General features: G+C 39.4%; 1 protein-coding gene across 4 annotated transcripts in view; it reads right to left on the reverse strand.

Moving 5' to 3' along the window:
* VIRMA (vir like m6A methyltransferase associated) overlaps positions 1-13,317 on the reverse strand; it is a 58,428-nt gene extending 45,111 nt beyond the window's left edge. For 3 of the 4 annotated variants that reach the window (XM_007095570.3, XM_042972804.1, XM_007095569.3), the window contains exons 1-2: positions 13,217-13,317; positions 3,640-3,755 (exon numbers count right to left, since the gene is read on the reverse strand). In XM_007095570.3, coding sequence (XP_007095632.1) covers positions 3,640-3,755; positions 13,217-13,279 — 179 coding nt within the window. In that variant the 5' untranslated portion in view covers positions 13,280-13,317. Of the gene's footprint in view, positions 1-1,991; positions 2,095-3,639; positions 3,756-13,216 lie in introns of those variants that run through there. The other variant, XM_042972802.1, reaches the window with a different exon arrangement.
* Between the last annotated feature and the right edge of the window lie 9,331 nt (positions 13,318-22,648).

Raw genomic sequence — 22,648 nt, forward strand, 5'->3', positions numbered from 1 at the left:
ACTAACTTTGAGTTATATAATTACAATTTGATTTCAACTTAACCTACATTAATACAAGATTATAATAATAATTTTGGCATTAGAGCCCTAAATTGTGACTTAAAGCCTAAATTCAAATTTGTATAGTAGCAATTTAGATAAACATTTTGATTTTTTTGTAGACTTACATAGTTAAGAGTAAAGCCTATTTAATTTGTGTTAGAATGAAATCTTACTTGATACATATTTTACCCTTGGCTGAAATTCCTCAGACTCAACTAAAAACCTTGATTCTAAACATCACATATTTTGTTATTTACAAAAAATTCAAATGGTAAAAGGAGTAATGCCCAAAGTATATCAAATAGGTTCCCTTATGCACTGATAGAAGTACAAACACGCGCAATTGTTCTGAAAGGCAACATGGCAATAAAATTCAGGAGAATGAGAAAATGTTCATACCATCTGATGCAGAAATACCTTTTTTCTAGGTGTTTCTATGGAAACACTGATACACAAAAAAAGATTTTTTTTTCAAGAGAATGTTCATCATACTCTTATTTATAATTTGAAAAGTAAAAAACACCTAATGGTCCCCACATAAGGAACTAGCCAAACAAATTACAGTACAGTAGTACCCCCTTATCCACAGGGGATACATTTCAAGACCCCCAATGGTTGCCTGAAACCATGGATAGTACCAAACCCTAAATATACTGTTCTTTCCATATATATTTGTACATATATATATGTGTGTGTGTATACACATATATACATACGTATATTAAAGTTTAACTTCTAATTAAGCACAGTAAGAGATTAACAATAATAATACAATAGGACAATTATAACAATATACTGTAATAAAAGTTATGGGAATGTAGTCTCTCTCAAAATATCTTATTGTATTGTACTCCCTCTTATTGTGATGTGAGATGATAAAATGTCTATGTGATGAGATGAAGTGAGGTGAATGACATGGGCATCACGACTTAGCATTAGGCTACTACTGACCTTCTGACGATCTGTCAGAAGGAGGATCATCTGCTTCTGGACTGCGGTTGACCGCAGGTAACTGAAACCCGGAAAGTGAAACCATGGATAAGGGGGGGACTACTGTACAGTCATTCATTAGATTATGCAACCATTAGAAATTATATTTTCAAATAGTATTTAATGATGTGAAAGTACTCCTGACATAATGTTAAGTAAAAAAGAAATATACAAAACAGTATACAGCTGGGTTAGAGTAGCAAACATTTACCTAACCCAAATTCAACCGTATATGCGCAACATCTCTAGTCTCTCTTTCCTTTATTTCTTCAAACTAGACCCTAGGATACTAGGAATCCTTAGATTCCTTCAGTATCTAAGGAAAGGAAAAAGGTAACTCAAATGTAAGTTCTTTACTTTTGAAGCCCCAAAAACTCAAGCACTGGTCAGTGAAAAGCAACTTAAAGAATCAATGGTGATTTGACTGCACTAGACTTCCATCTTAAAAGTTGACTCTAAAACCTAACCTCACATAAGATACCACACTTATAAAAAATAACAACAAAATATACAAACACCACATATAACAACAAAATATACAAATATACACATATACATTAAACAACACAATGCATCAAATGTAAGGATTTTCTTAGGAGGGAGGGATTACAGGGATTTTAATTTTACCTATACATTCCTGAATTTTATAATGAGAAAAAACTTCTTGTTAACTATTTTAATTTGTTGGCTAGATGTATAAAGATGTTTATAATGAGAAAAAACAATGCTGTAAAGTATGCTGCACAAATATCACTGGATCTCTAACATTACTTTCTGACATCTTACACTTATTTGCATTACTGTATTAATACTTTAATTTACTGTTCTATAACATATTAATGATGTATAAAGTTGTTTCTGATAATTTCGTATTTGGAATTATTAAAACATGAACTGCCATTTACCCCCAGCTAAGAAATACAAGAGAGAAAAAAGGGAAAATTTAACAATACTCCTGCCCATTGCAGCTAATGGAAGAGATCCATTTTGCCTGTTGTGCTAGCCAGCCTCCAGGACAGCCCCAGAGACCCCTCATTCCTGGTATTCACACCTTTGTAGTTTCTTCCCACACCATACCAGCAGAACATGTAATGAACAGAATATGGTAAAAATGATGGTACATCACTTCTGATACTGGGTTAGAAGTATGCGCTCTCACTCACTCTGGAGGAATCCATGTTGTGACATGAGCAGCACCATAGAGAAGATCTCCTGGCAAAGAACTGAAGTCTCCTGACAACAGCCATGTGAGTGAGTTTCTAAGCAAATTCTCCAGTCCCAGTCAAATCACTGCAGCCCTGGACTACATCTTGACTATAATCTCATGAGGGAACTTGAACCAAATAAGCCACTTCTGGATTCCTGACCCTCAGAAAAAGTGTGAAATAATAAATGTTTACTGTTTTAGGCTGCTAAATTTGCTGTAATTTGTTATGTAGCAAGAGATAACTGATAGACCTTCTTTGACCAAAAGCAGTACAATTAGAGAAGACTGCTAGATTACACTGTCATCACCCCATCTTTTCCATTCTACACACATCTCCCTTTATAGGAAAAAACAAGAAGAAAATGATTGGAAAACATGTTTTTATTTCCTTAAACGCGGATAAAAAAGATATATGAAGTCAGTGATGATTTCTCATTATAAACATTAAATATTTTTATTGTTTCATTTTGTATTTGTTGTATTTTTGAATGATCTGAAAACCTATAAAGATTTTATATCTATTTCTACAAATAACCAACTACTTTTCATAATTATGAAGAAATGAGCCCTTCACTTTGAATCTGTACCATAACACTAAGTAGCTGGTTTAACTCTTTCAAGTAACAGAAATTAAGCTATCAGAACATGCACATAATAAAATGTGGTACTGAGACTATAAGCTAAAAACTCATATAAATATATTTACTGTATATGTTCATGCTTCCAAAACCAAAATTTGGCTTATACTTCCAATTCATGTAATTAAAATAAGAAGAAGAAAATGATTATTCATGGTACAACAGAGATCAAATTCCTCTGTTTTAGGTCAGCTGTTAAAGTTATCAACAACTCCACATCAGAGACCATGTCTTACATTTTGCTTATTTCCCACAGAGCCTAAGAAAGAGAAAGCATCAAATAAGTACTTGCTACTTAAAACTAAAGGCTAATGTGAAGCTACAAATTTATAAAAAGACACATGTATCAGGCTAAGAAGATCACCATTAAGTCATGAAAACTGATATAAAATAATATAAAAGATACATTTCTAAATATTCAGACTAATTCTTACTTATTTTCAAGGAAAAAGCCAGGTTAAAAATACTTCAATTACTAGACTGTACCACCCTAGAATATTTTAGAAAATATAAACCTATTTCACCGATTAAAAAAAAAATGAAGAAAAATTTTTTTCTGGTACTTAGATCAAATAATCGCTTTTCAAATTTATAATAATATGTGGATTATATAGAAAACCTATATCCAACATAACATAACTGAGTAAAGTTTTAGGTTGCTGTTTGTTTTACTTACAAAACATTACCTCAAATTTTTGCATTTAAGAATATGTCTAGGACAATCTTTTGTCACAAACACTTTTAAAAAGAAAGCTCACTTACCCGTATGCTCTATTATCTGGCAGGCTGCTATGGGCTCTTACTCCTGGGGGTATGACTCGGACTTCATTGATATAAACCACACATGGAAAACGTACTACATCTATATGAGAACTTTGCTTTAAAAAAAAAGAAGAAGGACAGGGACATACTGTAAGCAAAACCAAACACTTTCTCTATTCAAAATTTATTCATCTTCAATTTAATTTCTTTCAAAATGTCACAAATAATCTTAAGCTCCATATCATCAAACAGCGTCTGGTGCCAGATGCTTTTCACAATCCTGAATTTCTGGGTTTTTAGAAAGGCAGTATGATACAAATATTACATGTTACTTAACACTCTCTGCTTCTGCTTTTGATTATCTTGTCATCAAAACATTAATATTTCTGCAGCTACATGTATAAACATTCATACTAAAAAAGATTGTAACTACCATGTCAGTTCAGATTAGACTGCAAGACCAAATGAATTCAGGGTGGACTTTTCTGCCATTTTTGAATTTCTGAATTATAAATAAGAGACTGAGACTACAGATCTATACTTAAATCAGTTTAATTTACTAAACTTACATACAACTAATAACAAGAGATGAAGGAGAGTCATTTAGGTATTTAATAGTTGAAGTTGAGCCCTCCCTGAAATAATCTGAATCCACAAACTGTTTATCAAAATAAAAGACATGGATAGCATGAATTATATTTAGTATACACTTACTTCTATGTATTATTTGACACAGTATCAAAGATAGCTCTCGTGATCAGTAATTTAAAATGAATGTTTCACATTGTTTTTGAACTATTTTACACCAACTTTTCCTAGAAGTTCAGCCAACCTGATTACTTAGTGATCAAAATTCATGAGAAAAATGGTTCATGTTATTTGTATCTAGAAAGAATGACTCTTGAGTCTCTCTTGGAAGCTGCAAAGAATATCATGCATATCAACAGACCAAAAGATTATTCAAGTTAGTCTTTCCTAAAATGTGACAGGATGACTTCCCAATTTTGCATTTTTTAATTTAACTTTTTAGTTTAGAGAGAGAGAGCATGTGAGTGGGAGAGAGGGGCAGAAAGGGAGAGAGAAAGAATCTTAAGCAGTGTAGGGCTTGATCCCACAACCCTGGGATCATGACCTGAGCCAAAATCAAGAGTCACTCAATTGACTGAGTCCCCCAATTTTGCATTTAAAAAAAATTTTTTTTAATGTTTTTATTTATTTTTGAGACAGAGAGAGACAGAGCATGAGCAGGGAAGGGGCAGAGAGAGAGGGAGACACAGAATCTGAAGCAGGCTCCAGGCTCTGAGCTGTCAGCACAGAGCCCGACACGGGGCTCGAAGTCACAAACTGTGAGATCATGACTGGAGCTGAAGTTGGACACTTAAGCCAGTGTGAACACCTGATCATAACTTTTTAAAAAATTATTGAGTTATTTTACATTCTTTTCAAGTTTATTTATTTTGAGAGAGAGTGAGTGTGAGCATGAATGGGAGAGGGGCAGAGAGAGAAAAAGAGGGAGAGAGAGAATCCTAAGCAGGCTCCATGCTAATAGCATAGAGCCTGACATGGGGCTTGATCTCACGAACTGTAAGATCATGACCTGGGCCAAAATCAAGAGTTGGATGGTTATTAACCAACTGAGCCACCCAGGTACCCCATGATCACTAACTTCTGATCAATGGGATGGAAATGGAAATGATGCAGGCAACTCCAGATCATGTCCTTAAAGGGAAGGTTCAGACTTTAGAAACTCCTTCTACTTCTTATTCCAAAATTCTGCTGCCTTTCTAGAACACAGATGTTATCGGTGAGCTACCTTGGTTGGACAAGGCAGGCAATACCCTAAGGATGGCAAAGGAAAAGGACAGAAGGAATATGGGCCCTTGACACTGTGGAACTGTCATATGAGCCCTAGAATACTTAACAACCAGATTGAGAGAAAATCCTATTTTATCAAGTCCACTGTTATTTTAACTTTTGTGACAGCAGCTGAACTTGTATACTTATTATTACAAATATACTATAGGTATTCTACATATACTACATAGTTTTACACAAAAGAAATTAGCATTTTGCCTCAAACTTTGGTGCTATGTTTCCTTCCTGTAAGAACTTCTCTACTTACAAAGTATACTATATTGAAGATCCTTTGCTTACATATTATAAATTCTCATTAATATGTACAAAGGAAACTTAGAACAAAAGTTATTAATTGCATCCTCCTCTACCTTGCCCTCTACTGATTAATAGTATCAGTTTTTAGGGTGTAATCACTGTGGACCTAAAAAAAATGAACTTAAAGTTTTATGAACAGACTTTCAAAATCCATTTTGTCTGTAAGTAGAAGAGTTTCTGTATTAGTTGCTATCCTTTTATTCAATATTTATTTCTAAACATTTATTCAATATCTATTATGTTCCAAGGAATGGCAGGTCCCAAGGATACCAAGACAAAAACATAATCTCAACCATTAAGGAAGAGACCATCTATTGTGGTAGACAGATATATTGTTATGATACAGACTCACAAAGGAGTCTGTGCAAAGTCAAAGAGGTACTTACCTAACCCAGACTGTGAGCAAAAATTCGTGGAGGGGAAAAGAGGAGTGTCAGGAAAGATTTCCCCAAAGAAACAGCACTTGAGCTAAGTAATTATAAATCTTCCATGATTTTTTTTAAATTTTTTTTAATGTTAATTTATTTTTGACAGAGAGAGAAACAGAACATGAGCAGGGGAGGGGCAGAGAGAGAGGAGACACAGAATCTAAAGCAGGGTCCAGGCTCTGAGCTATCAGCACAGAGCCTGACATGGGGCTCGAACTCACAGACAGTGAGACCATGACCTGAGCTGAAGTTGGATGCTCAACTGACTGAGCCACCCAGGCTCCCCGAGCTAAGTAAGTCTTTAAGGAAAACAAGAATCAGTGGAAAAGGAGGAGAAGGAATAACTTTCCAAGCAAAGGGAGAAGCATGCACATAAGGAAGGCAAACAAAAACCTGGAAGGTTCAAGAAATTGCAAGCATAGTTCACCATGGCTAGAGGGCAAAATGGAGGAGAAAAGTAGGGCAGAGTAGCTAAACACAATCAATAAAATTACAAGAAATAAAACTTTCATCCATTGCCATAAGTCAACTCCAAATATAAATCTCCATTTATGACCTCTCTCCCAAGCCCCGGACCACTATAACCAACTGCCAACTGGACATCTCCACTTGAATGTCCCTCTGGCACCACAAACTCAAGTCCAAAACTGAACTCTCCTATATCAGTGTTTGCAACACCATCCACACAATGACCAAGACAGAAACCATTATTATCCTTTGCTTCTTTCTCATTCTCTCACCTAAATCATTCATCTAAATATCAAGTCCCAGTGATTAAACCTCTAAAAAGCTCTCAAATCTGGTATTTCTCTCCATTACTGCTTCACTTCTCTAGTTCTAGACACTATTCACTCTAATCTGGATTACAGCAACAGGATCCTAACTGGTTTGGGGTTTCTTTCTTGCCCCCCTCCACCCATTCTCCTATTGCAATGTAGTCCTTCTAGAAGATAAATGTATCACTCCCCTGCTCCCCAGGCCAAATTTCTGGTCTTATAAACAAGTATAACCTCTTCTGATCAGTTCAAATTTATAGCCCCAACATACCATGCTCTTTCTCACCCTTCATGCCCTCACTCATGCTATATTATCTCTGCTCCCACACTCCTCTGTCCCAACTCCTTTTAGAGTCCACTTTTTTAAGAGTTTTTTTTTTTTAAGTTTATTTATTTTGAGAGAGAGAGAGAGAGAAAGAGGAGGGGCAGAGAGAGATGGAGAGAAAGAATCCCAAGCAGGCTCTGTACTATGAGATCATGACCTGAGCCAAAAGTAAGAGCCAGACGCTTAATCCAGTGAGCCACTCAGGCGCCCCTCTTTTTATTATTATTATTATCATTATTATTATTATTGTTATTGGGGGGGCGGGGGTGGAGAGAGCAAGAGCACAAGAAGGGTAGGGGCAGGGGCGCCTGGGTGGCTCAGTTGGTTGAGCGTCCAACTTCAGCTCAGGTCACGATCTCACAGTCTGAGTTCGAGCCCCATGTCGGGCTCTGTGCCCGACAGCTCAGGGCCTGGAGCCTGTTTTGGATTCTGTGTCTCCCTCTCTCTCTACTCCTCCCCTGCTCATGCTCTGTCTCTCTCTCTCAAAAATAAATAAACATTAAAAAAAAAAAAAAAGAAGAAGAAGGGTAGGGGCAGAGAAAGAGAATCCAAAGGAGGCTCTGAGTTGTCTGAGCTTGATCATGAGATCATGACCTGAGCCGAAATCAAAAACCATACGCTTAACTGAGCCACCCAGACACCCCTAGAGTTAACTTTCTCTTGGAACCTGTGCCAGAGCAAGTCTAGATAGATGCCTCTCCTTGTGAATCAAAAGCCTCTTATCAAACTAAATTGTAATTGCTTTTTTTATTTCTCCCATTACAGTTGTATCTCAAGAAGACAAGAACCAAGTCTCAGTTTATACTTTGTTATAATCAAAGTGCTTAGCATATTCATTTAATGAATGGAAGACTTTTAATAAGTGCTGAATAAAAGTTGACTGAATTGTGTTTTCAGAGAGTTGCAAATATTACAATGAAGTAGGCGCTTAAGATATCTAGAGGAGTACTTAAACCTAGGAAGACAAGGGGAATCATGGAAGATTTATGATTACAGAGATAGCAGGAATGTGAAGAATAAATTGGTCAAATTTCAGGACTCTGAACCACATTTACCTTCAGAAGGAGTCACTGTGTGTTTACAAGTCACAGTATAGCTGTCTCCCCCTCCTTATTCTTTTATCCTGCAACTATTTTCCCCTCTCTGTTTACCCTCTCCTTAAGGGTAAGCTAAAGCTATCTCATCTATTCCTACCACTTCCATTATCACTTCTGTTCAGATGAGTTCTAAATTAGTTTCTTAAAGAAACTCTAAAATGAAGCAGTACTTTCTAGCATCAATCATTATTGTAAGACTGTATTTTAACCTAGCAATTCTACTCTAGAAAGTAATATTCATGGGGCGCCTGGGTGGCTCAGTCGGTTAAGCGGCCGACTTCGGCTCGGTCACGATCTCGCGGTCCATGAGTTCGAGCCCCGCGTCGGGCTCTGGGCTGATGGCTCAGAGCCTAGAGCCTGCTTCTGATTCTGTGTCTCCCTCTCTCTCTGCCCCTCCCCCGTTCATGCTCTGTCTCTCTCTGTCTCAAAAATAAATAAAACGTTAAAAAAAAATTAAAAAAAAAAAAGAAAGTAATATTCATAAAATAACTTTAATATTTTTAATTTAAATAATTAAAGAATATCAGATCATTGTAAAAAGTTAGAGACCTAAACGTAGGGGCACCTGGGTGGCTCAGTTGGTTACGCTTCTGACTTTGGCTCAGGTCATGATCTCATGGTTCATGGGTTTGATCTCCGTGTTGGGATCTGCACTAAAGGTGCACAGCCTGCTTGGGATTCTCTCTCTCAGCCCCTCCCCTGTGCACGTGTCCTCTCTCTCTCTCTCTCAAAATAAACCAATAAACTTAAAAAAAAAAGAAACCTAAATGTATGAGAATATAATATAAATAGCGTTATCACTTAAAGAAATATTATGCAGCCAGTAAAAATGGAATTATATAGAATACCTAGGCAAAGAAACATGATGGCTAGAGGACACGGACAAGAAAAAGCCATAATTTTTACTGTATACCCTTTTGTATCTATTGAATTTCTACCTCACACATATGTTACCTAGTCAAAATAAAAAGATACTGTTTTAAAATAAAGTATATTTTTAAAATGTTATACAAGTACAGGGCACCTGGGTGGCTCAGTCTGTTAAGCATCTGACTTCAGCTCTGGTCATGATCCCCTGGGGTTTGTGAGTTCAAGCCCCACATTGGCCCCACGTCTGACAGCACAGAGCCCACTTTAGATCTGCTGTCTCCCTCTCTCTGCCCTTCCCTTGTTCATGTTCTCTCAAAAATAAACTAAAAATTAAAAAAATAATAATAATAGGGGCACGTGGGTGGTTCAGTCGGTGGGTTCTCAGTTTGTGGGTTCACACCCTGTGTCAGGCTCTGTGCTGTCAGTGTAGAGCCTGTTTTGGATCTGCTGTCTCTCTCTCTCTCTCCCTCAAAAATAAATGTTAAAAAATAATAATAATAATTGCGGCACCCGGGAGGCTCAATACATTAAGTGTCTGACTCTTGATTTCGGCTCATGTCATGATCTCACAATTCAAGGGTTTGAGCCCCGCATCTGACAGCATGGTGCCTGCTTGAGATTTTTTCCCTCTCTTTCTCCCCACCCCCACCTTTTCCCTCCGCCCCTCCCCCATTTGTGCTCTCTCAATCTCTCTCAAAATGAGTAAACTTTTTAAAAAATTGACTAAGTTTTTTTAATTTTTAATAAAGTGGCATACAAACCACAAACACAATTTGTAATTCATTTAACACGACTCAAACCCCTTTCAGTATTCCCCTTGGGAAATGTGACTAAATATTTTCTTCACCAGATAACAAACTTCTTTGAAGGCAAGGGCAATAGGTTTTGGGAGGTTTTATTTTTTTGTTTTCTTATTTGTATTGCCCCTCCTGGAGCTATACCTCACCTTCAGAAGTATTTTTCATAAATGAAATCGTTAAAACAAATTCCCAAATTCCTACTTGAGCAAATCTCTCTGGTGTACCACTAAACACACCAAAAACTAAAATTATCTTGTTCCCATCAAACCCAATTTCAGACTTTTCTATTATCAATGGCCCTCCCAATTCTCTAGTCTCTAAAACTATAACTCTAGAACTTTTAACTACTCTTTCTCTCTCACACAATCAGTTGCCATGCTATCAACTCTATATCCAAAATTTATCTTGTACCTATCCCCTCCTACTTAGCCCTACTGAGACACAGTATGGCATGGCTTTAGAGCCACATTACTGTGCCTTCATCCTGCTATGACACTTTAGGAAAATGACCTAACCTCTCACACTCACTCTCCTTATCTATAAAATAGGGATAAGGATCTTCCAAAATTATTAAAAGAATTAGAGATAGTATATTTAAATTACAAAAGCACCGCATCTTGCACAAAATGAGCATTCAATAACTGTGGACAATGATTACTGGCCATCTGCTAAACCCAAGCTTTCATGACGTCTCACTTTTTCTTCCTTATTTGCCATCTCTAATTTTTCTGAATCATTTTAGGGATTACTGATCAATTAATTGACTTAATGAATTTTACTAGTCATTTAATTTGCCTGCTCAAAAACTACCTATTTCCTATAAAACAAAGTCCATACTCCTTTGCTGAGCATTCAAGGAACTGCATGATCTGGCTTCGAACTGCCCTGCAGCTGCCACTTAATACGAATATTTTTGGCATACTCCACAGAGGACTGACTACTCCAGGAGAATGCCCTGCTTTCTTATCTACAATTGTGGAACATTTCCTCTTCCACCAAAGACCAAGTTCACATGCTAACTGCCTTGATGAAGTCTTCCCTGATATTCTCAAAAGAAGAGTGATCTCTCCCTCCTCTGAAATCATGTAGCCTTATTGGTAGCACCAAACGGAGCTAAATATATACTCATCGGGGACCTAATACGTCAGAGCATTTTGGAATAAAGATGATAAACCCTAGGGTGCCTGGCTGGCTCAGCCAGTGGAACATGCAACTCTTGATCTCAAGGTCGTGAGTTCGAGCCCCACACTGGGCACAGAGCTTACTTTTAAAAAGAGAGAGAGAGACAGAGAGACAGAGAGAAAAGAGAGAGAGATGATAAACACCAAGGGATTCCCACTGTTTCTTTACACACTCATTGCCTTCTAACTTGAATCATACTTTTGTGGACCTAACCTCCAATAGTCAGTTATAAGCTCCTTGAGAACAAACAGCTCAATATTCCATATTCCCCCCAAACCCTTAGTCTTCCTTCAAGACTCTGTTCCAATGTGATCTCTACTAAGCCTCCCTCAATCATTGCCAGAATTGGTCCTGACCTCTCCTGGCCCTCAATGTTTGTCTAAGAATGAACGAAGAAACACTAGATATTTATTAATTTTTTAATGTATGTTTATTTTTGAGAGAGCGAGCAAGAGAAACACAGTGGGGGAGGGGCAGAGAGAGAGGGAGACACAGAATCCCAAGCAGGCTCCAGGCTCCGAGCTGTCAGTACAGAGCCCGCCCCGGGGGCTTGAACCAACAAAGCTCCAGATCGCGACCTGAGCCGAAGCTGGGACGCTTAACAGACTGAGCCACCCAGGTGCCCCAAGAAATACTAGGTTTTTAAATATACAAGTGAATTAACGCCGATTTACCTAAACTCATCACCAACTCATCACAGACTTCTTTCTTTCACTTTTAACAGTTCTTTATTACTGTACACATGACAGGTTCGTTCTGATCCAACTACTAACTCCATCATGAGTTTTCTAAAGCTTAGCTGGAAGTACAGTCACAGAAGTACGGGCAGTCGTTGGGACAAGCAGAGCTTACTGACCCACAAGAAATGAGACCACAAACTCACTCATTGTTAGTAAGACATGCTCAAGTTTCCAAAAGTTTTTATTTTTACCCACCTATAAACCACTCGTCGAAATAATTAGAAGGCCACCAAGTTGTCAATTTTTTTATTTTGCCAAACAAAGCATTAAGATACAACCACTACCCACTATCATCACTAGCTCCGAAGAAAGAACCGTTCACTAAACTAAGTTTACACTGGAAGAGAAATGGGAGCTCTGGGGCCGTTTTCATTCTCTCTGTGGACCTGGTTAATGTTCATTTGGGCCAGCTTTCGGGAACCGTTAGTCAACTAGCTCCTTTCCACTTAAATATCGCAGAGCCACTCCGACGTTCAGGGGCACTCCGGTCATCACAGAACGAGGAGTCCACACCACCCCCACCCTCGCCCCTCCAAACGACAAGACAGTTATGCTGCACAGACAGATGAGCTACAATCCTCTCAAGTCTCTCTTCTTCGCAAGTATTCTCCACGCAAAGGGCGTTCCGTGTAAGAACTTCGCGTCCTAATGTGTGAAATCCTTCCAAGAGGTAAGGATTAAAGTCTCAGGGCAAACCGGAGAACGCCGCAATCCTGAACCGAACGAGTGTCACATCTGGACAGCAGAACTCCTGTCAGGACGGAAACCTAGGAGGAGGGATTCAGGAACCACGAAACCTGCGGGACCCTACTCAGTCACCTGCGCTGTCAAACTCAAGCTGTCCAAGACCCCTCCCAAACACCACCTCAGGTAAACTTGAAAACCGTGATCCTTCTCAAGGTCCGAAGCTGACAGGAACAACAGCACAACAACAAAAGAACAAGGCAAGCGGAGCAGCCAGCTCGACCAAAGGCCTGGGGAACTAAGGGAAAGCCGGGGGCAATGGGGGGGTCTACCGCCGCCCTCCCTCAGACGCGGTGCCTACACCCAAGCTGGGGGGAGGGGGCTATGTCTGTGAGGCGTTAAAGCGGCAAACGGCGGGAGGAAAAGTCGAGGCCCGCCTAATGACTTTTTGTAAGGGTCCACGAGTCGGCAAGCAGGATCGGAATCAAGTCGGGAAGCCTTACCTCGGCGCTCGGGTGCTTAAAAGTATCTAAAAATAGCAGCTCCATCGCCGAGTCTACCGCCATGTTTGCCGCGGGCGGGGGATAGGGAGAGGACTTCCGGGGCAGAGCTCCAACCTCGGCGACCGCGGCTCCGGAGAGGGAGAGACCGCAGCACTTCCGGTGACCAGAGCGCTGGCGCCGCGAGCATTGGCCTATCCCGAAGAGTGGTGCTGCCGGAAGTCTCCGACCCCGCCTTCTCCAGCGCGGCGGAGGGCGCCGCAGGAGCACCGAGAAGGGCGGAGGGAGAAAAGGAGGGGACTACGGCATCGCTAGTGGTCCAAACCCTGTCCTTCCACCGCGTTGCAGAGCCACGACTGCCTTCGGATGGCAAGGTGCCGAGCGGGATTCGAGGAGGGTGGAGGAGGGGTAAGGAGCATCGCCGGGTGGACGCCCGGCCCAGTGAAACCTCTTCCCCAAGCAAGCAGCCTTTCCAGGGCTGACAGGAAAAAGGTTCAATAAGCGAGGCTGAAAAGTAAGACTTTTTTTTTTTTTTTTTAAGAAGCAACTGTAGTCTAAAAACGAAGAGATTTTTTTTTTGTTTTTTTCATCTGCAAATGTGAATAATAATGCCCAACCCAGCCTTAGGGTGAGAACTAATTGAAGCAAAACAAGAAATTATATAACGTGAAATGCCATGAACATAGAAATGTAGAGTGAAAAGTAAGTCTCATGGCCTCGGGGTTCATGAACATTGAAGCAACTGGAACTGTTTTGTAGTCTAAATTGGCACAAGTGCTTGGGAGAGCAATTAGGAATTATTTAGTGAAACTACATGTGTCTGCCCCACTTCGAAGACAATTCTCACGCATGTGCCCAAAGAAATACCTACGCATACGAGAATGTTCATGATAAAACTTAATAGTTGCAAAAACATCTGTTAATTGACATCAACAAGAAGCAATAAGTAAATTGTGGTATATGTATACGATGTAATAGCGCATAGAATAGAATGAACTAGTGTCATATCTAACATGGATCATCTGAAAAACGACTAAGCGAACAGACTGAAGAACCTGTAGTGTAAGATAGTATGTATCGTGTTCAAAACATGCAAACAATATAATTTTCCAGGGGCATGTATATAAATTATAAAATTACAAAATGCGTTGGAATGACAAACTAAAATGTCAACATAGGAGGAAACTGGAGGGAGGTGTAATTGAGAAGCGCACAAGGGCTTGATTATGGTTTATTCTTTAGGCTGGTGATGGTTTCACAGGCATGCCTCACATTACTGTTTGTGCCTTTTGGTATGCTTGAAATATTTAATAATAAATAATTTTGAAAAATTTTTAAAGTAAATCTCCATTCACCCCCTTCCTCAGCCCACTAGTTTCTGCCTTTACCTAACAGTTCATCTCTTTTACTATTTGTTTTTTCAAAGAACTCGTTCTTGCATTCATATTTATTATTCCCAGCATTCTTCTCTTTTCTGATTTTTCAGTTCTGCTTTTTTTTTTTTGTTTTTTTTTTTTTTTAAGATTTTATTTTTCTTGGGGCGCCTGGTTGGTTCAGTCAGTTAAGCGCCTGACTCTTGGTTTCAGCTCAGGTCATGATCTCACTGTTCGTGAGTTGGAGCCCTCTGTCAGTCTCTGAGATGACAGTGTGGAGCCTGCTTCAGATTCTCTGTGTCCCCCCTCTCTCTGCCTCTCCCTCACTCACACACACTATCTCTGTCTCAAAATAAATAAACTTTAAAAAAGTATATTTTATTCTTCTTAAATGAAGAATTTCAAGCTCTCACCCCATATCTGCTGAGTCAGAACCTGAATTTTTTTTTGTTTATTTATTTATTTTGAGAGAGAGGGAGAGTAAGTGTGCATTAGCGGGCAAAGGGCAGAGAGAGAGGTGAGAGAGAATCCCAAGCAGGTTCTGTGCTGTCAGCTCGGAGCCCGATAGTAGGATCTGAGCCAAAATAAGAGTCCCACACTTAACCAACTGAGCCACCCAGGCTCCCCTAAGATTTTATTTTTAAATAGCCCAGTGTGGGGCTTGAACTCACAACCCTGAAATTAAGTAGCACGCTCCACTGACTGAGTCAGCCAGGCGCCCCAATTTCTGCTTTTGAATTTACTAATTCGTTTCTTCTGCCTTTTTAAGGCCTATATGCAGTTCTTTTTCTAATTTCTATGGTGATGCTTAAATTGTTTATATTCATCATTTGTTGTATATGTCTACAAACTTTCCCCTAAGCTCTGCTCTAACTGTAAGTAATATATGATGTAGTACCTTTATTATTGGTATTTTTACATACTCTGATTTTCTTAGTTTTAATTTTCTTTTTGGCCTAAGAGTAATGTGAGGTAGATATTTTTTTTAATTAATAGACTATTTTTTAGAATTGTTTTAGTTTTACAGGAAATTGAGCAGATAATACAGTAGTTCCCATTTATTCCCTTTCCCCCCTGTTCAGAGCATCCTCAATTATTAATATCTTGCTTTAGTGTGGTACATTTATTACAATTGATAAACCAGTATGGGTACATCATTATTAACTAAAGTCCATAGTTTACATTAGGGGTCACCATTTGTTTTGTGTTGTACATATATGCTATATGTGTATTTGAATTTATAGATTATCTCTGAAAGAATTATTTAAGAAACTGGTAATAGTTGTTGCCTCTAGGGAGGGGAGTTTGATGGTTAAAGTATAAAAATAAAGGTAATGTATTACCATGTACATATATTACCTGTTAGCAAATTTTTAAAGATGAATAAGAATCGAGGAGTAAAGGGGCACCTGGGTGGCTCAGTCGGTTGTGTCCAACTTCAGCTCAGGTCATGATCTCATGGTGTGTGAGTTTGAGCCCCACATTGGGCTTTGTGCTGACAGCTCAGAGCTTGAAGCCTACTTCAGATTCTGTTTCTGTCTCTGCCCCTCCCCACTCATGCTCTGTCTCTAGTTAAAAATAAAAGAATCGAGCAAAGAAAACTTGAAAACAACACCTCTTTCAAGAACTTTTGTTGCATAAAAAGCAAAATGAGGTGGTTGTGAGAGGGGGACCTGGGGTCAGGAAAAAATGTTTTTAAGATGGGAAATAACAGCATGTCGACTGGTGGGAAAGAAGCAATGGAGAGAGAAACAGTGATGAGAAAGAGGCAGCAAAATAGTGAGTAGGTGGGTTTGGGAGGGTGGTACCTGGTAGCCAAGTAGAAAGTGACCTTTGCTAGAAATGCCTACTCCCTGGTGACCAGGGGCAAGAAGGAGTCCATGAGTACACATGCAAATGGGAGTAATGATTTATTGTGTGGAAATGAAAGAGTTCCTTTTTGATAGTTTTCTATTGTCTCAGTGAGATCATCAGCTATGATTCAGAGGACAGAAAAATGTGTAGGAGGTCAAAGAAGATATAAAGTACTAACCAGACTTCTAGGAGAGCCAAGAATCCCTAATTGACTGTCTATCACTTCTCACAGAAGTGTCTATCACTTCTCAAATTCGCTTTTACTTGCTCAGGTTTTCACCTTTTTCCTACTACCATTTGATCATTCAGCCATTCCCAGCTAGATATGGCTCCCTTAATACAAAGGTATTTCACATCACTGTGCCCTATGGCTTACATGGTTTCCTCTGCTTTGAATATGACTCCTGTGAAATGGCTTTCAAAAACCTACATACAGTTACAGTAGCATCCAAAAGAATAAAATACCTAAGGAATAAATTTAACCAAGGAGGTGAAAGCCTTGTACACTGAAAACTATAAAATAATTGCTTTAAAAAAATTAAGACAAATGGAAAGACGTTCTATATTCATGGATTGGAAGACAATATCGTTAAGATGACAATATTACCTAAAGTGATCTACAGATTCAGTGCAACCTCTATCAAAATCCTAATGGCTTTTTTTTTTTCAGAAATGGAGAGTCTGATCTTCAAATTCATATGGAATTCCAAGGGATCCCCAAATAGCCAAAACAATCTTGAAAAAAGAAGAACACATTTGGAGGACACACACTTCTTGATTTCAGAACCTACTATAAAATTACAGCAATCAGAACTGTAGTAAAGCCATAAGGATAAACATACAGACCAATGGAATAGAATTAAGAGGCCAGAAATAGGACTCTTGATTTCGACTCAGGTCATGATCTCATGATTCGTGGGATCAAGCCCACTGTCAGTGCAGAGCCTGCTTGGGATTCTCTCACTCTCCCCCTTCTCTGCCCCTCCTTCTCGAGTGTGCTCTCTCTCTCAAAATACATACATACATAAATACATAAACTTAAAAAAAAAAAACCTCAAAATGAGTTGAGGACCTAAACTAAAACCGTTCAACTCTTAGAAGGAAACATGGGTAAATCTTCATCACCTGGTTTTGTTCACCAGTACATCCTTACTTAGTATGTGGCATACACTAAACACTCAAAAATGGTTGTTGAATGAACCGATTTCTTGTTTGCTATTTTGAATCACTTAGAGCATTATATATTGTATATGTGTTATATATGATATGATTAGGTTGTACTATTATTCTTTCATTTTTGTCTGTCTTGCTCATCAGATTATCAAACTCACCCTGAACAGTGCTCTGTAAACAGTCCATAGTAACTGTTGCTATTTGGCCAGCCATAGTGTCTTTCCCTCTTTGATTTCCATCACCCCACAGTGAAAAGAGCAACTTGAAGGAAAGCAAAAATTGCCTTTGACGTGAAAAGCAATTTGTGTGGATCTGAATGCATGCCAGGAGCAACTTGACAAAAAGGCAAAGATGTGGGAGGGAGCTAACCAGTCCAGGATAACTCAAGGTTGCATTTATTCGGTAACAGATGAGCTCCTTTCCCAGGTGACTGACATGCACACAAGTATACAGAGCAGGAGGAGGGTCTGAATGAACTGCCAAGCATTTCAACCTCTCCAGAGACCAAGTATATCAAGAACAACTGATTGGGTAATCTGGCAAACTGCCAACTGTAAGACATCCATCCACCAGCAGGAACACAAAGAGCTTTCATTTTTCTCCCTAGCTGAGCACACTGATTAAAAGTAACAGCTGCCACCCTCTTTCCATGAGACTTGATTATGATAATTCCCTACAGCCAAAGGCTTGCTGTGAAACCTCTACATCATTCTTCAAAATGTAGTCTGGAAATTACCTAAAAATTTGAGAAACAAGAATTGTAAGCTATTATCTACACAAAGTATCTTGAAATAAGCACAGCGATTAGTGCCAATTGTTCTGAAAGGTTTAATGACTCCAGCTATTTTTCAATTATTTTGCAGCTTAATTTTTTTTTTTAACGTTTATTTTTGAGACAGAGAGAGACAGAGCATGAATGGGAGAGGGGCAGAGAGAGAGGGAGACACAGAATTTGGAAGCAGGCTCCAGGCTCCGAGCCATCAGCCCAGAGCCCGACGCGGGGCTCGAACTCACGGACCACGAGATCGTGACCTGAGTTGAAGTCGGACACTTAACCGACTGAGCCACCCAGGTGCCCCATTTTGCAGCTTCATAAAGGCATTAACACTCTGGAATCCTGGCTATTTTAAAGATAAGCAAATAGGGGTGCCTGGCTGGCTCAGTCAATAGAGCATGTAACTCTCGATCTCAGGATGGTGAGTTCTAGCCCCGTATTGGGTATAGAGGTTACTGAAAGGTAAAATCTTAAATTTTTTTTTAATGTTTATTTATTTTTGAGAGAGAGAGAGAGAGAGAGAGACCATGAGCAGGGGAGGGGCAGAGAGAGAGGGAGACACAGAATCCAAAGCAAGCTCCAGGCTCTGCGCTGTCAGCAGCACAGAGCCTGATGCAAGGCTCAGACTCACAGACCATGAGATCATGACCGGAGCCGACTGAGCCACCTAGGCGCCCCTACTTAAAGATTAAATCTTAGGGGCGCCTGGGTGGCTCAGTCGGTTAAGCGGCCGACTTCGGCTCAGGTCATGATCTCGCAGTCCGTGAGTTCGAGCCCCGTGTCAGGCTCTGGGCTGATGGCTCAGAGCCTGGAGCCTGTTTCGGATTCTGTGTCTCCCTCTCTCTCTGCCCTCCCCCGTTCATGCTCTGTCTCTCTTTGTCTCAAAAATAAATAAACGTTAAAAAAAAAAAAAAAGATAGGCAAACAGCCAAAACTTCGTGGCTCAGTTCTACCCTTCAGTACAGAGCCTGCACTATGTAGACTATAAACCTTACATAAGGCACTTTTTTTAAATTGCTCTACTGTATTTAGCAGATGAATAATCTCTCAAAGCATGTTCCCTTAATAAGCCCGTGGGAAAAGGTTTCCGTGATAAAAAAATAACGGGAAATTCTGTATACCCTACTTCCCTCTTAGAGCTTCATCATGCATATTATAAGCTCTAAAAAGTACACAGAGAAGCTTCTCTAACTTTTTAGAACTTAACCACTAGCCCATGCAGCTTAAACTTGCTCTTAACAACTTCAATGATTTCTATACCCTCAAGAGCTAGTGACAACAGCCTTACGGATTATTCTTTCAGCACTTTCAAAGAAAAGCATAAATACAAAGGTTAGGTGGGATTTGAATGAAGATGGCTGTAGAATGAATAGAGTTGACTAAAAACTTACTTTTATATAAGAACTTTATGTTAGTTGATGAGCAAATATTAGTTAGGTTCCTCTCCCTCTGGATCCACTTATACCCCTGCATCAGAGATTCTACCCCTATCTAAATCTTCCTCAGTTTGTGCTCTCCCAGCTTCAGCTAATTGGAACAAGGATAGTCACCTGGCACAAGGCAGGTTGTAGGGAGTCCTCAATTGGCAGCAAGTTCTGACTCAAAAAGATGAGATATGGGAGTGAAATTACCAGCTGGTAGTGAGACAAAAGGATGCAGATTCATGGAGCGGAACCAAGTCAAATTAATCACAAAGGATTAGACTGGAGCAAGCATTGATGGTCACCTGTGCTGAGGTCCCAGTGCTGAGGTAGGCCCAGCCATGTCACTGCTCTTGTTTGAAATGAATGCTTCTTACCATAATCCCCTTGTATTTAAATAATTTGTGTGGGTCTCTATTTCTTGCAATGAAACAGTTCTACATTAAAACAACTGTTTACCAAGTGTTCTTCTGAGATCAATGAGACATATGCTACAAAATGAAATATGGTAATGATCTTAAATGAATGAACAATAGTTACAGAAATAAAACATAATTGTTAGATAATTGATCATCTAAGAGTATTTATAAAATTATAGAATATAGTATAAAGAGTATGACTGGACTTTATGAAAACATGAATTTTGGGGGCTCAGGACTCAGGGTTTCGACAGGGAAGAGGTGGCACATTCAAAATGTTTAATTCAAGAATGTTTAATAAGGGGCACCTGGGTGGCTGAGTTGGTTGAGCATCCAACTCCTGATTTCGGCTCAGGTCATGATCCCAGGGTCATAGGATCAAGCCCAACATCGGGCTCTGCGCTGAGCTTGAAACCTGCTTAAGAATCTCTCTCTCTCCCTCTGTCCCTCTCCAGCTTGTGCTATGTCTTTATCTTTCTCTAAAATAAAAATAAAAAAAAATTTAGTAATATGGGGTGCCTGACTGGCTTAATGGGTGGAGTATGTGACTCTTGATCTTGGGGTCATGAGTTCAAGCCCCATGTTTGGCACAGAGCTTTAAAAAATGAATGTTTATGGGTGCCTGGATGGTTCAGTCAGTTAACCATGATCTCATGGTTCATGGGTTCAAGCTCCGCATCCAGCTCTGTGCTGACAGCTGAGAGCCTGGAGCCTGCTTTGGATTCTGTGGGTCTCTCTTCACCTCTCCCATTCACACCCTGTCTCTCTCTCAAAAATAAATAAACATTTAAAAAAAATTTTTTTTCAAAGAATGTCTAGGGGCACCTGGGTGGCTCAGTCGGTCAAGCATCTGACTCCGGCTCAGGTCATGATCTCATTGTTGTGAGTTCCAACCCCGTGTCAGGCTTTGTGCTGACAGCTCAGAGCCTGGAGCCTGCTTCAGATTCTGTGTATCCCTTGCTCTCTGCCTCTCCCCCACTCACTCTCTGTCTCTGTCTCAAAAATAAATAAACAGTAAAAAAATTTTTTTACATAAAAATTTAAAAAATGTTTAATGATAATTTTTTTAAAAGAAAGAATGTTTAATGAAACTTTTGAGGTAGAGTATGGTTATTGATCATAGTGATAGGTTTAAAGTGTACATTGTCAAAATTCGCGTGCTCCACACTTTAAATTTGTGCACTTTATTGAATGTCAGTTATGCTTCAATAAAGCTGGGGGGAAAAAAGGATATTTCATGAAGGAACTATTTAGGAAGTCTGAGCAAAGTCAAGGGTAATGCATCTATGGACAAACAATCCTGAGAAGCCATTACCACCCTAGGGCTAAAGGAGCACTGGGAGGAAACTTCACAGGAAATCATCAGAGCTATAGCTGTAAACATGGGGCCAGCCATCTACAAACTGTTTGTAACCATCTAGGAAGAGAGAAGGACAGAAACTGAGAGTGAGCATTTAGAAACTTCTATACCAATTTTACAGACTAATGTTATGTTTTTTTAATCAAATGTTATGTTTTAGAAAACCTGAGGATTATATTTTGTATGTATTTAGTTTTTAATTTCACTTTTCTAGTAATTCACTTTTGTTACTTATTTTTTAAGGTGTTGGTCATTGGTGGGGTGGTAATTTAAGAAAGATTGTTCATCACTAGTTTGAGAAACACTGATCTAAAGAAATTCAATCTCTGATAAAACTTGAGCTATGCATGGAAAAAGCTAGGGAACATGCATACGTCAGTCACTTTCCTCCCACACTGATCTCTGTCTCTCCCCTGGACCAAACCCAATTAGAAGCCAGGTGACAGAGAAGTTCAGGTGATGCAGTATATAGCCAGCCATGGCAAAGAGCCCAGCAGGGAAGGGTGGATCTGGAGTAACATACAGAGAATAAGTTGTACTCTGGGCTGTGACACTCAGATGTGTGATCATCAGAGAGTAATTTAGTTTCAACGATCCTTAGTTCACCTCACCCCCAAAGAAATGGGGATCCCTAGACCACCATTCACTTATTCTACCACTCTGCATTCGCTTCTTAAACTAGAGACTTGGCAGTCATGTTTCATTCTCTTTACTCCCATCCCATCCAGTCAGTGCTGATTGGCTCACCTCCATAATGACATTTACATGTGACCCCTCCTCTCCATTCTATGCCCTGCCTGAGCTGATAAATTTTTTGGCATTTGTCCGCTGAGCTGCAACAGCTTTCTAACTGGTCGTGCTCTATTCCAGTCCATCGCTTAGGGTGACAGATACAGATTTGACTAGCTTATTCCCTAGATTAAATGCAGATCTGGAAAGAGAGCATTTAGAAAAACTTAAGTGTTTAGAATCCTTGAAAATTTTGGTTTGCTTTGATTTTGGTCTTCAGATTATAATGCTTTCTTGGGGCACCTGGGTGATTCAGTCAGTTGAGCATTCA

This window comes from Panthera tigris, chromosome F2, assembly GCF_018350195.1.
Source record: "Panthera tigris isolate Pti1 chromosome F2, P.tigris_Pti1_mat1.1, whole genome shotgun sequence".
Classification (NCBI taxonomy): Eukaryota; Metazoa; Chordata; class Mammalia; order Carnivora; family Felidae; genus Panthera; species Panthera tigris.